Here is a 15,117-nt window from a genome sequence, read left to right on the forward strand (position 1 = left end):
TATGCTTGACACTGCACAAAACATCTGTTCAACAGAGAGTGTACTTTTCTACTTATGCTGCAGACAGGATGGTTTGAACAAGAGAGCTGGGTCACTTCCTTCACCACTTCCCCACACTGGGTGGCTTGAAGTGAGCAAATGGAGTAAAAAACTCTCAAGCTGTGTCGTGGAATTTTATTTAAAAAAAAAAAGAACGTTGTGACGGAGATTTTCTGACCAGAAGAGAAGACACTTGAAACTGAATGTTCCCATAAAATACGATGATAGTCATTAGGAAATATCATCATCATTACTACAAAGTCCTAAACTGTTTGAAAGACTAGAAAAACAAGTTAAATTCTTTAATCATACACTTTCCCTCTTTTTTGAAATGTGCTTCCACAGATCATCAACTCAGCATTAGGTAATTAGGAAATGCACTTAGAATTTAAATCCTATTTAAATCCAACAAACTCTGTCAGTTTTTGATAGTTTCAGTTTAAGAAGACAAATGCATCTCATGGCTAAACTTCAATGTACAACCTAAAGTTTTGTGATAACAAAACTTTGGCTGGTACGTATTTCACAGTAAACGTCCACTGTAGCACACGTATGGCTCCAAAAACCTCCATTAGGCTTCGAATGCTCCCTCGAGATCCTGCTTTGTCTACTTGCCAACCATCAATTTCATCATACACCTTAAGGTTGAGGACAGGAAATGTCAACGTATTCAAACTGACCCAAAAGTCACATGAAGCATCAGAAATGATGACAAGACCCAGAGACTAAGCAGCAGGCTTTGTGCATCACATTTAAGCCTGGTCTGAAGGTATTAGGTCAGGTTCATGACCAGGAGCATTTTTGTTGATATTGTTAACATTCATGGGGAAGTGCTCTGTAAATCTGTGAGAAACTTACTTTCAAGGACAGTTCAGCTGTAACGCCCAAGAGCATCCTGGCCATTCTAACATAATTATCCCTCATTACTTGTTCTATTTGCCATATTTATCTTGTTAATAATTTGACTTCTTAAATCTGGATACTGTACCTACTGTGAAAAAGAAAGCCTCAGTTCAGAAGTACTTGTCTCCCTGGTATAACTCTCAAACGCGCACCTTAAAGCAGATAACTCTTAAGCTGAAGAGGAAATGGCAACTCACAGATTCAGAAGATCAGTTATCATGGAAAAGTTGTTTGCTGCTCTATAAAAAAAAGAGCTTCCCCCAATTTCCTGTTTTTAGTTTATGTAGCCTATGTTCACCCCTTTATAGTTAGCTCTGAAGGCTGAAGCAAAGATTTTTAAAATGGACACTCACAGGATATATTCACTGTTTCTCGAACCTTTGCTTCTCGAACATTTTGTCACATTACAGCCACAAACATGAATCAATTTTATTGGAATTCCACGTGAAAGACCAACACAAAGTGGTGCACACGTGAGAAGTAGAACCAAAATCATTCATGATTCCAAACAATTTTTACAAATAAATAACTGCAAAGTGGGGTGTGCGTAATTATTCAGCCCCTTTGGTCTGAGTGCAGTCAGTTGCACATAGACGTTGCCTGATGAGTGCTAATGACTAAATAGAGTGCACCTGTGTGTAACCTAATGTCAGTACAAATACAGCTGCTCTGTGACGCCTCAGAGGTTGTCTAAGAGAATATTGGGAGCAACAACACCATGAAGTCCAAAGAACACACCAGACAGGTCAGGGATGAAGTTACTGAGAAATTTAAAGCAGGCTTAGGCTAAAAAAAGATTTCCCAAGCCTTGAACATCCCACGGAGCACTGTTCAAGCCATCATTCAGAAATGGAAGGAGTATGGCACAACTGTAAACCTACCAAGACAAGGCCGTCCACCTAAACTCACCGGCCGAACAAGGAGAGCGCTGATCAGAAATGCAGCCAAGAGGCCCATGGTGACTCTGGACGAGCTGCAGAGATCTACAGCTCAGGTGGGGGAATCTGTCCATAGGACAACTATTAGGCCAACGTTGTGCAGTGCACGACTGCACAACGTTGGCCTTTATGGAAGAGTGGCAAGAAGAGAGCCATTGTTAACAGAAAACCATAAAAAGTCCCGTTTGCAGTTTGCCACAAGCCATGTGGGGGACACAGCAAACATGTGGAAGGTGCTCTGGTCAGATGAGACCAAAATGCAACTTTTTGGCCAAAATGCAAAACGCTATGTGTGGCAGAAAACTAACACTGCACATCACTCTGAACACACCATCCCCACTGTCAAATATAATGGTGGCAGCATCATGCTCTGGGGGGGCTTCTCTTCAGCAGGGACAGGGAAGCTGGTCAGAGTTGATGGGAAGATGGATGGAGCCAAATACAGGGCAATCTTGGAAGAAAACCTCTTGGAGTCTGCAAAAGACTTGAGACTGGGGCGGAGGTTCACCTTCCAGCAGGACAACGACCCTAAACATAAAGCCAGGGCAACAATGGGATGGTTTAAAACAAAACATATCCATGTGTTAGAATGGCCCAGTCAAAGTCCAGATCTAAATCCAATCGAGAATCTGTGGCAAGATCTGAAAACTGCTGTTCACAAATGCTGTGCATCTAATCTGACTGAGCTGGAGCTGTTTTGCAAAGAAGAATGGGCAAAGATTCAGTCTGTAGATGTGCAAAGCTGGTAGAGACAAACCCTTAAAGACTGGCAGCTGTAACTGCAGCAAAAGGTGGTTCTACAAAGTATTGACTCAGAGGGCTGAATAAATACCCACACCCCACTTTGCAGTTATTTATTTGTAAAAATTGTTTGGAATCATGTATGATTTTGTTCCACTTCTCACGTGTGCACCACTTTGTGTTGGTCTTTCACGTGGAATTCCAATAACATTGATTCATGTTTGTGGCTGTAATGTGACAAAATGTGGGAAAGTTCAAGGGGGCCGAATACTTTTGCAAGCCACTGTATTGCAGCATAACTACGGGAGGATTCAGGGTCAGCTGATCCTCCTCATGGAGAATCCTGAGGTACTACTCTGGCCACAAGAGATATGTAATCTCTTGAGCAAGTTTCTGGCCTGACGTGGGGTCTCCTCCCAGCTGAGCATCCCCAGAAAATCTTCAGCAGGAGGCGCCCTGATCAGATGCCTTTTGCCTGGCTCCTTTCCTACAGAAGGAGTCTCCTCCCAGCTCCCAACTCCCTCTGGATGACTGGGCTTGTCATTCTATTTCTAAGAGCTTTTCCATTTCCATCCACATTACCGGACAGGGAGCAAGTGGGAGAGTCCATACAGATGTCTGCATGCTTGTGTTTTGTTACTGGTCCGGTACCTAACTCCTTCACTTGTGGCAATGACTCTCCCAAAACCAGAAAGAGCAATCTACCATTTTCCAGCAACCATGGCTTCAGGCTCTCATCCTCGCAACTTGTCGTATAACTGGAAAACTTCAAACATCAGCTTGCTGTTGAAGACTATGTTTTCTTGAAGTCAACAGAACCAAGTCATCTGCAAAAAGCAGGAATACTATTCCCAAAACAAATGCCCTGCTTGCCCTGAGTACGGAACGAGCAACTCCTACAAATACATATGCACTATAGTGCTTTAGAAAATCCAGACTTTGTTCTTTGTAACAGTAGAACAGGGTTCTGCACTGGTGCAAACTATTAGTAAATCTGCCCTTAATTGCAGCAAACATCCCTCACCTTCCTTTGCTTTGAATGAAGGTTTCCCTCATTTTCTCTCTCTCACTCAGACAAAGTCAACTAGCTGCACTGACAGGAAGTGCAGACAGCCGAAGCATCGCAGTTATTGATGGGGACTACGACAAGCACCCACTTAAACACATTTAGACAGATGACTTGAGTGTTTGTGTACAAGTGCACAAAATGCACGCAAGCATCATCATGCCAGGCTGCTAACGGCAATAAAAGATTGATGCTCAGCCAAGCCTTAAATCATGCCTACAAGAGGATATGCATTCTGCTAATGTGGAGACAGAAACAGCACACTTGTGCATTCTTGCGTAAACAAGAATTGAATTTAGCATTGAAAGCAATGGCCAGGTATTTGGAAAATAAATTGCAGGATAATAAAAAAGGCATCAGCCCAGTGTCCACATGCAAAAGCCTGTTGTTACTACTTTAACACATTCCTCTGTTTTTCCATCTTTGCATGCCTCTGAGTCACTGCTACTGTCATTCAACCCATGAATTTAAAATCAACATGCACCATCCTCGAGAGAATTCCACTAAAAATGTGTTTAAAGACAGAAAAGTGGTTTCACAGCCCCAATGCTTCATGACTTTCCTCCCTCACATGTAGCAGAAATGTGAGCATGGAGAGTTCACCTGTCAGGCAAACATGCCAGAGACATCCCTTCACTGGAAATCTGTTTAGCAGCTCAATATTGCTGGTCATCTGTTGGGACTGTAATGGGATTAGATACAACAGCCAACAGGCTACCATGGTAACTGCATCACCACTATGTCATAACTGCTACAAGACAGCCCATTTGCTGTTAGCTTTTAATCACATATATCCCAGTTTATTTTAACAACAGCATCACCCCCTTTTTGGGAAATGGCTTTATTTATAAAGTATATTTCAGCACCACACAACATTCTTCGCATATTAAGAGCATGCCTCTGTACTAAATTGTCATTATGAAACAAAACATATGAAAATGGGAGACTTCAAACTGCTGAGCAATCAAGAAAGATTGGGATAATATCTATCTGTCAGAACATCATCAACTTTCCTCTGAACTCCCAAACACAGTGTTCTTAAAAGGATGCAACACAGTAGCAAACATGAACCAGCATGAATTTTGTGAAATATGTTTCTGGGAATAAGACAGTTGTGTGCTTCGTTGTGCAAATAAACATGATTTAAGGGCTGTGGGTTGGAGATGGCAGTGCTACACTAAAACAGCAAAACAGTAAAACAGTGACTGGAATCAGTGCAGTAATATTCTGCACACGCTCATTATAGAATATGAGCTGTGGTTGGCTAACTAGCTAGAGGCTGTACAGCTGTGAACGTGTCAAACATTTTCAAGCCCGCTGACGCATTTTGTAAAGACACTGATGCTGCTGACACGTCGGCAGCTTTGACTTTGGACCTTCTGAAACAGACTGATGAGATGATTAAAGAGGTCGCAAGAACATTTGGAGATAAAATTAATAACAGACAAGTGGAGACTGAGCTGAAGTCACATTGAGCTTCAGACACAGAGAGTCTGCTCTCTTCATTTGATGCTCCATTTAGCAGAAAGGCAGAATAAAGCAATCCCCAGTGCAGTGCTGCTTACAGACACACGGCCGTTATGGATTCGTAAAAGAACAGAATAAAAAAAGCTCGCTCAAAATAGAAGATGTGCCACTCTGATGTGATTTGTGATACGTACAAGATGAGATTCCTACAGTAGTATTCAGAGTATGAGATTTGCACTAGTATGTCAGAAATCCATAATGACTCTGAAGCATTTTGGTGAGGAGCCTTGCTCACATTAGTGAAACACCCAGCAGCACTAAAGATTATTCCAAGTCATTTTGATAAACACAAATCCTTACTAGTGGATGATAACCCCAAGAGATCAGATACTGCAGCTGCTTACACAACACAGTGTCATTTGTGCAGACTACACAGAAACCAAGATGAGTAAAGTGAGACGGAGACTCCTGATCTTAGATTTCTCTGAAAATGTTTCAACTAAATCTGTCAGGTACAAAACAAATCAACCAATCGATGACATTTCACCACTTTCATTGAATTCACTCAGCAACAGTTTAACATCTGTTACTAGGCAGCAAATCAAACAGCGGGGTCGAAGTTATCAATCATCACAAATTACAGCCACAACAACAAACCTTGTTACAAATATATATATATAAAATATAACTGCACACATCCAAAACAAAAACTGACCTAATCTTTAGTTGTATTATTAAAAACACAATATTTTGCAGTCAGTCCTTAGCAAACTGCTACTCAACATGTCTTTCATCAGTATTAATGTTTCCAGAGAAGCAGAGCTGTCAAATCTGGCTTTAAGACAATGTCCAGTGTGATGCATTCTTCAAATTCTTCTTCAAATTATTTCTCCTACAGGTAAAAACACCTGTCAGCCTCGAGTAACATTTACCTTTGGCTCACTTGGTTCCCTGTAGCTCTGTGTGTCCGATACTCCTGAGCCAGAACATTAAAGCTGCACAATCGGACATGAAGCAAAATCAATCTTATTTTTTTAAAGTGAAAAACTTCCAAACAGCAGTCACAGTTACTATTGTTGGTCAGAAGTCAGTTGGAGGCATCTCTGCTCTCTTTTCTTCATCCTCATCTGTCTTTACTGTTGTGAACTGTAACAACAGAGCTCCTCTCAGCTGTTAATACACAACACAGATGTGCAACATGCATTACGACATGCTAGCGTGTCTCAGCACGATGTTCACCAATTTAATTTTACAACTTTACAGTTATTAGCACAAACAGCACAAATTACTGCATGCCATGATTTTCTGACAGCGTGTTTGAGTGGTGGAAATAGATCTAAGTTTTCTCACAACGAAATGAATCAGTTTATCAATTATATACACTCCTGTTTTCCACTTGTTATGCGTATAAAGCACAGCTATCCACAGTTGCAATTTCTTCCATTCCAATCTCTCAACCACCTGTAGACCTGCATCAGGCTGGAATAGGCTACAAGACCATCAGCAAAAAGCTGGAAGTAGTTAAAACTGTACTTAAAAAGCCATGTCTTCACCCAGCAGTCTTAGCTAATTATAGGCCAATCTCCAACCTTCCTTTCATATCAAACATCCTTGAAAGAGTAGTTGTCAAACAGCTAACAGATCATCTGCAGAGGCTTATTTGAAGAGTTTCAGTCAGGTTTCAGAGCTCATCACAGCACAGAAACAGCTTTAGTGAAGGTTACAAATGATCTTCTTATGGCCTCTGACAGTGGACTCATCTCTGTGCTTGTCCTGCTAGACCTCAGTGCAGCGTTCGATACTGTCGACCATAATATCCTATTAGAGCGATTAGAACATGCTGTAGGTATTACAGGTACTGCGCTGCAGTGGTTTGTATCATATATATCTAATAGACTCCAGTTTGTGCATGTAAATGGAGAGTCCTCTTCACACACTGAGGTTAATTATGGAGTTCCACAGGGTTCAGTGCTAGGACCAATTCTGTTTACATTATACATGCTTCCCTTAGGCAGCATCATTAGAAGGCATAGTATACATTTTCACTGCTGATGACACCCAACTCTATCTGTCCATGAAGCCAGATAACACACACCAATTAGGCAGGAATGTCTTAAAGGTATAAAGACCACAATGACCTCTAATTTTCAGGCTTGACTTTGACCTTCTGTAACACTGTGAGGAATCTTGGAGTCCTTTCTGACCAGGACATGTCCTTCAACGCACATATTAAACAAATAAGTAGGACTGCTTTCTTTCATTTGAGCAGTATCTCTTAAATGAGAAGCATCCTGTCACTGAGTGATGCTGAAAAACTAGTTCATGCATTTATTACTTCTAGGCTCGACTGTGGTAATTCGTTATTATCAGGATGTCGTAAAAACTCCCTGAATGCTTTAATTAAAGGACTGAGAGAGAGAGAGCATATTCTCCTAAACTGGCTTCTCTTCATTGGGTCCATATTAAACCAATGACCTGAGGTCAGGTGGTCAAATGAAACCAAAATCGACTTCTTTGGCATAAAAAAACACCATCCCCACAGTCACGTGTGGAGGTGGAAACATCATGCTTTGGGGCTGTTTTTCTGCTTACTACAAGAAACTTCTTACATCTGTGCGCACCAACAAGGTTTTCTCCACCAAGTACTAAGTCATGTTTTGCTTGAGACCAAATATTTTACTCAGTGACTTGCAAATCATGTTATAACCTTCATGTTTCTTTTGTTTGTTTGTATTTTGATATTCTGCCACTCGCCATTAAAATGAAGCTGGTTTTAATTTCTCTGCTAACGAGCAAATCTACAAATACAGCAGGGATCAAATAATTGTTTTGCTAAAATACATTTACCGACTGCTTCAGTAGCCACACCTGTTCACCTGCTCATTACCCAAATATGAAATGGACCAATCACATGGGAGCAATGTATGTGTTTATGGATCTAGACATGGTCACGTCAACTTGCTGAAGTTCAAACTGAGCACCAAAACAGGGAGGAAATGAGATTTAAGTGACTTTGAACATGTCAAGGTTACTGGAGTCAGATGGGCTGGTCTGAATATTTCAGAAACTACTGAGTTACTGGTATTTTCCCACATAACCATCTTTATGGTTTACACAGTGTACAGAGATGGCAGAGGAGAACAGCCTGACTTCTTTGAGCTAAAAGGAAGGTGCCGGTAATTCAAATAAAACCTCGTTACAACTAAAGTATTCAGACGTGCATCCCTGAACACACAACACATTGAAGCTTAAAGCAAAAAAAAAAAGACCACACCAGGTCCCAATCCTTTCAGCTAGAACAGGAAACAGAGGCTACAGCTCGAACAGCATCAACAAATTGTAGCATGTAGCATTTTTAAAACAATAACAGGATCTGCTGGATTTTCATAATTGAAGTTAAAAATTTTTGTTTGTTTTTTGTTACATGGAAAATTGCTCAGTGGGATTCTGGTGAATGGTTGAAATTGGGTTGAATTCATCTCTCTGTTATGCCCTAAAACCACCACATTTCACTTTTCAACCAAAGACAGGAATATTTCTTAAAGGGACATAAATGTCTGGTGTGTTGAGGGTGGTGGAAGAAAAAGCCTAACCCTGTACTGGAAGTCAAATCAAATGAAATGCATTTCCATATCATATTTGAGTGCTTGATACAGTTCTGGGACAGGCAATCCAGTCAGCAACATGTGTAAATATCAACTCTCACTATAGACCTAATCAAAGCTAACCTGGTGTTTTTAAAGTTGGTGAAAAATGCTCTGACAACTCGCAGTAATATCACACCTTATGGAGGACAAACAGATACTGTTTCATGTTATACATCATGCACCAGGCTCTTAATCAGGCCAAATATACTCTCAGTGACCCTCTGCATCTGGTACAACCCCAAGTGCAGGAATATAATGATGCATCGTACAGCTGCTGACTTGCACCACAGACAAGGGAGAAAACACTTAAACAGTGTAACAATTCAAAATATTGTTTCCAAACAAATCCCAACAAAAAAGACCCAACACATGAATGTCTGTGCTGGCTGCTTCAAGCAACACTTCTAAACTGATACATGCAGTTAATGTTGTCTGTATATTTTATATTTCATCAAGGATTGCACAAGGCAAACATGCTGTGGATTCACATGCTAGCATCAGTCCCGTGTCAACTATTCAGGCGTGGCTCAGTGGCACTAAACAGGAAGGACAGGCCTTAAGACTCACTCAGTGCTCTGTTAATCCCATGACAATGTCTACACTCACCAGACGACAAAATGTTTCACTCCATAAGTCACCATACCAATCAAAAGTGGCAGGAGTCAGCTGTCGGTCTAATTGCATGCAAACTGATGATTTCACAGTGAAGTGGCTCCCAAACACTTTCAAACAGAGTGAGGTCTTATTGAAAACGTCTGCACGATCAAGCCAAATTTTCTTTCAGAAGAGTTTGCTGAATAAGCCCAGTCAAATGAGGGGACAAAAAGATGAATGCAGCACATGCTGTACACACTTTGCTTATTCACACATAAACACAGCGAGCTCTGAGTGTACGCAAACCCTTTTATAAGAAGGGTAGCATGTCCCACTGCCAACATGACAACCAGGAGCACTGAGGTAAAATGCACCAAAAACCACACAACAAAACCAACATTTTCAACCCGTGTTACTAAGCAAAACTCGTCCAGAAACTTCAGCTCCGTTAATGTGTCTGACCAACGCTCGGTCACCGAATTGCATACGCAGGAACAGCAAAATGATTTAATAATTGCAGCAGCTCTTACTTCGATGAGGAAGTCCCCCGTCCTAAGTCCTGCTTGCCATGCCACTCCTCCCTCATCCACAGACTCCAGGTACTGCAGGGCTGGAAAGGCAGGTGTGGGAGTAAACTCCTCAATGGGCGTATCCGCTGGACATCAAAGAGAGAAGAGCGTGGTCCCATAAAATAAGGCACAATGCAAGAAAGCAGTTTTAAAAAGGGACAAGATCTAAACAAACAGGTATATGTTAACACAATGACACAATGAATCTGAGACGTAAAACCTTTTTAAAACCTGATTTTAAAATGTCAGTTAATTCTCTGTGCACGGGCAGATTAACCCCAGCGTAGTATAAAAACCTGTAAAACATTTAAACAGAATGTAACCCATTTGTTACATTCAGTTCTGCAAGCTACAAAATACACAGCAGCAGATGAACAACCACACAGTCTATCAGCGTGTGTAATTTGCCCTGTTAATACTGTCATGGTTTGACTAGAGGGTTAGCAATAATTGGTATGATTAAAGCATGAATGCTCCCATGGCAGAATTAAAAGGGGGATTTTAGCTTCACCCAACGTTCACGTGTGCCTAAAGTTACTTCCTGGCTACCATGAGCTGGACCCAGATTCTTAGCTTTTTACATGTTCATTACAAACGGGTTTGTATATGTCAGCTAAGGATTTAAAATTCTTTTAAGACCATGAAGCAGCAAAACTGACAGTTTGATGGACTTTAAAACAGTTTTACCCAGAGAATTAACTCAGTTCAGGTTTATTTATACAGTGACAAATCATAACAACAGTTGCCGCCACCTTACACTGTGAGACCCTACAATAACAATCAGATGACCCCCCCTATGAGCTAGCACCTGGCGACAGTGGGAAAGAAAAACTGCCTTGCATGTAGGCATTTGTCCTGCTTTGCAGCCTGCTTGAGCTCAGCATAGTAGCATGTGAACCACTTTTACCAGCTGCAACAGTTTAGAATGACTCTCCATTTCACTGCACAGCTCAGGAGCAGTTCTTGCTCTGCCCTGGAGGTCTGCTGTGACCTCGATTATTATCACCGGCTGCAGTCCATAGCAGTGGAGGGGGGGCGAGAAACGTTCTTGAAAGGCAGGTGAATGACATCAAGGACCAGCACAATAGCGACTCGGTCAGCCTGCCGGTAGGGAAGCAGGAGTCAGGAAACTAGATGGTTAGTAGTGGCTGAACAAAGTACGAATAAGGAGATTATTCCGTGCTAAAGTCATTCTCTCAGGCTTATGATAAGAAAGCAACATAAAGCACAACATATACAACTATTAATATAGTCTGGCCATACTCCCCATGTCAAGTCTCTGTGTGAGCAAGACTTGTTCATTAATTTTAATAATAAAGCAAATTCGTAAAATTCTTTGTTTCTCGGGAATAAAGTGGCAAAAAAGCATCCCTCGTTTTAAGAAAAGTTTACCATCTCTCCTGTTCTCTACTATCACTTTCATCACGCGCAGCCGCGGCACGCGCTCCCTCTGTGGCGGGAAGGGAGGTTAGAAAATACTGGACTGAGAGAACGCAGCGGTGACAAGTGACGTTTCCTATAACTCACCCTGCACAGCACTTATGAGGGGATTTGCATGATTGTGATGACTGTGTTTCTTTAGGTGTCTGTCTGTGTGTGACACAGTGACAGAGGAGGACGAGAGACAGCGAGCGCAAGGGAGAGAGAAGAGAGAGGCTGAACTGCAGAGCACAAAAGAGGATGTGAGCTTATGTGACAGCTCGAGCATCAGCGCATGTTTGTGAGTTTGTGTATGCCTGTTCACCCCGTGCAGTGCAGGATAAGCTCGGCTGGGTCAGTTCCCCCGGGGTGATAGCAACGTGTGTTAGGATGACTAGAACATTCCTCTTGTTTTTCAAGCCAAATCCCTCTTTCCTCTCCCTTCATGTCAGTCCCTCTCCTTTTTCTCCCCCTCTCTCTGTATGTGCCTTAAAAAAACATGAACATACTAAATTTACCTCTCGACAGTAACCATGGTGTAGACCAATGGAACAGCGGCGCACAGTTGTAGAATGCAAACGTGGATTATGACATGGCGAGAATCGTCATAGAAACCGATGCAGCAGCTCAAACTGGCTATTTTTAGTGCCAATCTTACAGCCTGGTGAAACGGCAAACTGCATGGGTAGGCCACTCTTATCACAACAACTCCTGGTGTGGTGGAAAGAGGTGAAGGATGGCGGACACAACAAAGACGGCTACACGCAGACTTACTTAACCAAAAAAAAGAATAAAAAAGGCCTTCAGTCTGATGTTGTTACAGATGTTGTTACAGATGTTCACAGACCTCTGCAGCATGCATGAAAAGACATTAAAATGTAGGCAGACTTATGTGCAATCAAATGAGTGCTGGCGTGCAATCACTCCTTATGTGCATTAAAGTTTCTATAAGTATATTTCTAGTGGAACTTATCTGCATGTTTTTGTAGTGCCACGCAGACACACGCCTCTGAGTGAGAAGGCTTAAACTTGAAATTTAAATGCAAATTGACATATATTGGTGAATAGTTTCATGAGGCATGTCAGTGTTGATGACTTATACGGATCCTTCGGTTTGGGGAGAAAGGGAGAACAGATCCGAATAACAATCACAAAAAGTAGCTAAGTCGATAAATGCTCCTACCTTTTGCCCCACGCAGGACGAAGCCAAATCCCTCATTCTCCTTTTTCTGCAGCACCACCGTCTTCTCGTCCACCACGCAGTCACTGTGGAGGAGATGCCGAGCAGAGCGCCCGTTAGCACAACCCATCATCCGCAGCATGGCCACGGACGCCCTGCCCGAGTGGAGGTTCATACTGCTGGTGGAGCGCTAGTCCGGCCAGGGCAGGGCAGGGCAACCCTGACCCCACCCCACCACCACCACCACCGCTGCCTCCTCCCCCCTCCTCCTCTTGTCGGCCTCTGTCTCTATCAAACGGTATGACAGCGGCCCCGGGAGCCCGGCGACATCATCTCCGAGAAAAAAACAGCAGAAACACAAACCGGGGGTAGACGACGCACGAGAAGCGCCTCCCTGCCCTCTCCCCGCCGCAGTCGCTCCCTGTCCGCTTCTCCTGGTCGATGGCGCGGTTACCTCCGCTGCTGCTCCCGTTGCGCAGGAGGAGAAGGAGGAGGCTCTGACCCGGCGTGCGGGAGTGCTGCGCCGCCGAGGAGACGCGACATCAGGCTGGTGGTGATAGCCTCTAACGGCTCGTCATGAGGCGGGAAGGAAGGCTGGAGCTCCCCGGGTTGGGAGGTGGAGGGAGAGAAAGCGAGAGAGAGACAGAGAGGGAGGGAGCCACGCTGTGGACGGAGAGATGTCTAGGTGTGCTGCGCGCTGCACCCGACAGGTTGGTGGGGAGGGAGGGAGGGAGGGAGGGGGGCAGCAGCAGTGAGGCGGTGACGGCGGACTCACTGATTGATGACCCAGCGGAGGATCGGATCAGTTTTATACAGCGCTTTATTAGAATCACATCTTAATTAAAAAACAACAACAGCGACTTAAGGGGACACCGGAAACAGTTTTTATAATCAGAGCAGTAACAAACACTGATGACTGAATGAATAAAGTTGAATGTTTGTTTGTTTGAAGAGCTGCTCGGATCCTGATCTTTGTATGAAGTCAGTCTGAGTTAGTGGTACAGTCCTGGGGAAAGGAATTGCTCCGAGTTGTACTGGGACGACTTAAAAATCATTATGTTTTATTTGTGCCTTTGTGTTCTTTCTGGCCACGGTAATAAACCATGAATGCCATTTTTGCCCAGTGTCTTTCTTATCTTTCAATGACTTCATTGAAACAAGTGAGACGTGAAGTTCTTTCGATGATGTTTTGGGCTTTTTCTTGACCTCCTGAATCAACATGAATGCACTTTGGTAGTAACTTTGGCCACTCCTGTTCCAGGTTTTCTCCATAGATGCCCTCCCTGTGGTTTGTTGGTCTTAAAGCTTTAGAAATGACTTTGTAACCATTTCCATCTGCATTGTTTCTTTAAATCTCTGGTTCAAGAAACCAGTTTGAAATTATATGAGCTTTGTGACAATCTCCTGTTGGAAGCAGCAATCAGAAGATTGGTGCACTGTGGTCATGACGGGATGGACATGGCCAGCATCGATACTCGGGTAGGCTGTGGCATTTAATTGATGCTCCCTTGTGGTTATTTGAGTTACTTTTGTCCCATTATCTGTTTAGAATGAGCCATTCTAACCTCTAACATCAACACGCCATACTCACTAAGAGAACTCTTCTTTTTTAGACAACTTTGAGATGTTTGTGTGGGATCCAAGTAGATGAGCAGCAGGTTCTGAAATGCTCAGACCAGTTCATCTGGCATGCACAATCATGCCACAGTCACTTCAGCCACCTTTGTTCCCAATTCTGATGGTCAGTTTGTACTTTAGCAGTTCATCTTGACCATGTCTACATGCATAAATGAACCGGGTTCCTGCCATGTGATTGGCTGACGTATATATTTGTATTAACAAGGACCAAAACAGGTGTACCTAACAAAATGGCCAGTGAGTGTACATGTACACTGTAGTAAAAAAAAAAAGAAAAAAAAAGAAAAAAGTTGCAGTTGCTCTGAGTCTCCCCTACTTGTCAGCTGAATAGCTTGAAATAGAAGTTAAAAGAAACAAGCATGAAGTATCATAAGCTATGTGCTTTGTCCTTTAGAGTACTCCTCAGTGAGGCCATGGTTGTGGTAATCTGCACACAGAGGTGCATGAGACTACAATTTTAAAAGCGTGTTCCCCCATAAAGTGGGGGATCCTCCCCCTTTTTGCATGTTAAAAAAATTGATTGTATATAAAAAAAAAATTTAACATGCAACAACTCCTCTGAGTGAAAAAAGTAATTTTTTCAGAAAGGTTATCTTAATATCGGACCTTCTCTTCCTTTGTTGGTCTAGCCTTGCAAATCTGTAGACTTTGCTTAAATGGCTGTTTTCATAAACACATGGATTAATAGTGTTTAATAGCCCTTTCTTAAAATGACTCTGTAGCATAAGGCTACACTCATCAGCCACATCATTGAAATAACTGAGAGGTGAAGTGAATTATATTGGTCAGCTTGATATTATGCGGTGTTGTGCTGAGAAATCTTGACCTTCAAAGTCCAGTTTGTTTGCAGATACGCCCTGGACACGTCACCAGCTCACCACAGGGCTACAAAGAGACTGACAACCACAAATTCTCA

The 15,117-nt window shown here is 42.6% G+C and overlaps 1 protein-coding gene and 1 long non-coding RNA gene across 2 annotated transcripts in view; one reads left to right on the plus strand and one right to left on the minus strand.

The window, feature by feature from the left end:
- The window catches only part of shank2b (SH3 and multiple ankyrin repeat domains 2b), a 334,629-nt gene that overhangs the window by 61,058 nt on the left and 258,454 nt on the right, over positions 1–15,117 (minus strand). Inside the window, exons 15-16 of the mRNA XM_026194263.2 lie at positions 12,567–12,649; positions 9,926–10,050 (exon numbers count right to left, since the gene is read on the minus strand). Of these exons, the coding sequence (XP_026050048.2) occupies positions 9,926–10,050; positions 12,567–12,649 (208 nt within the window). The remainder of the gene's footprint in view (positions 1–9,925; positions 10,051–12,566; positions 12,650–15,117) is intronic.
- LOC145428764 (uncharacterized) lies at positions 11,516–13,676 on the plus strand. The gene is made up of 2 exons (XR_013909088.1): positions 11,516–11,684; positions 12,619–13,676. It is a non-coding gene; the product is annotated as an uncharacterized LOC145428764 (long non-coding RNA).

This window comes from Astatotilapia calliptera, chromosome 1, assembly GCF_964374335.1.
Source record: "Astatotilapia calliptera chromosome 1, fAstCal68.1, whole genome shotgun sequence".
In the NCBI taxonomy this organism is placed as follows: Eukaryota; Metazoa; Chordata; class Actinopteri; order Cichliformes; family Cichlidae; genus Astatotilapia; species Astatotilapia calliptera.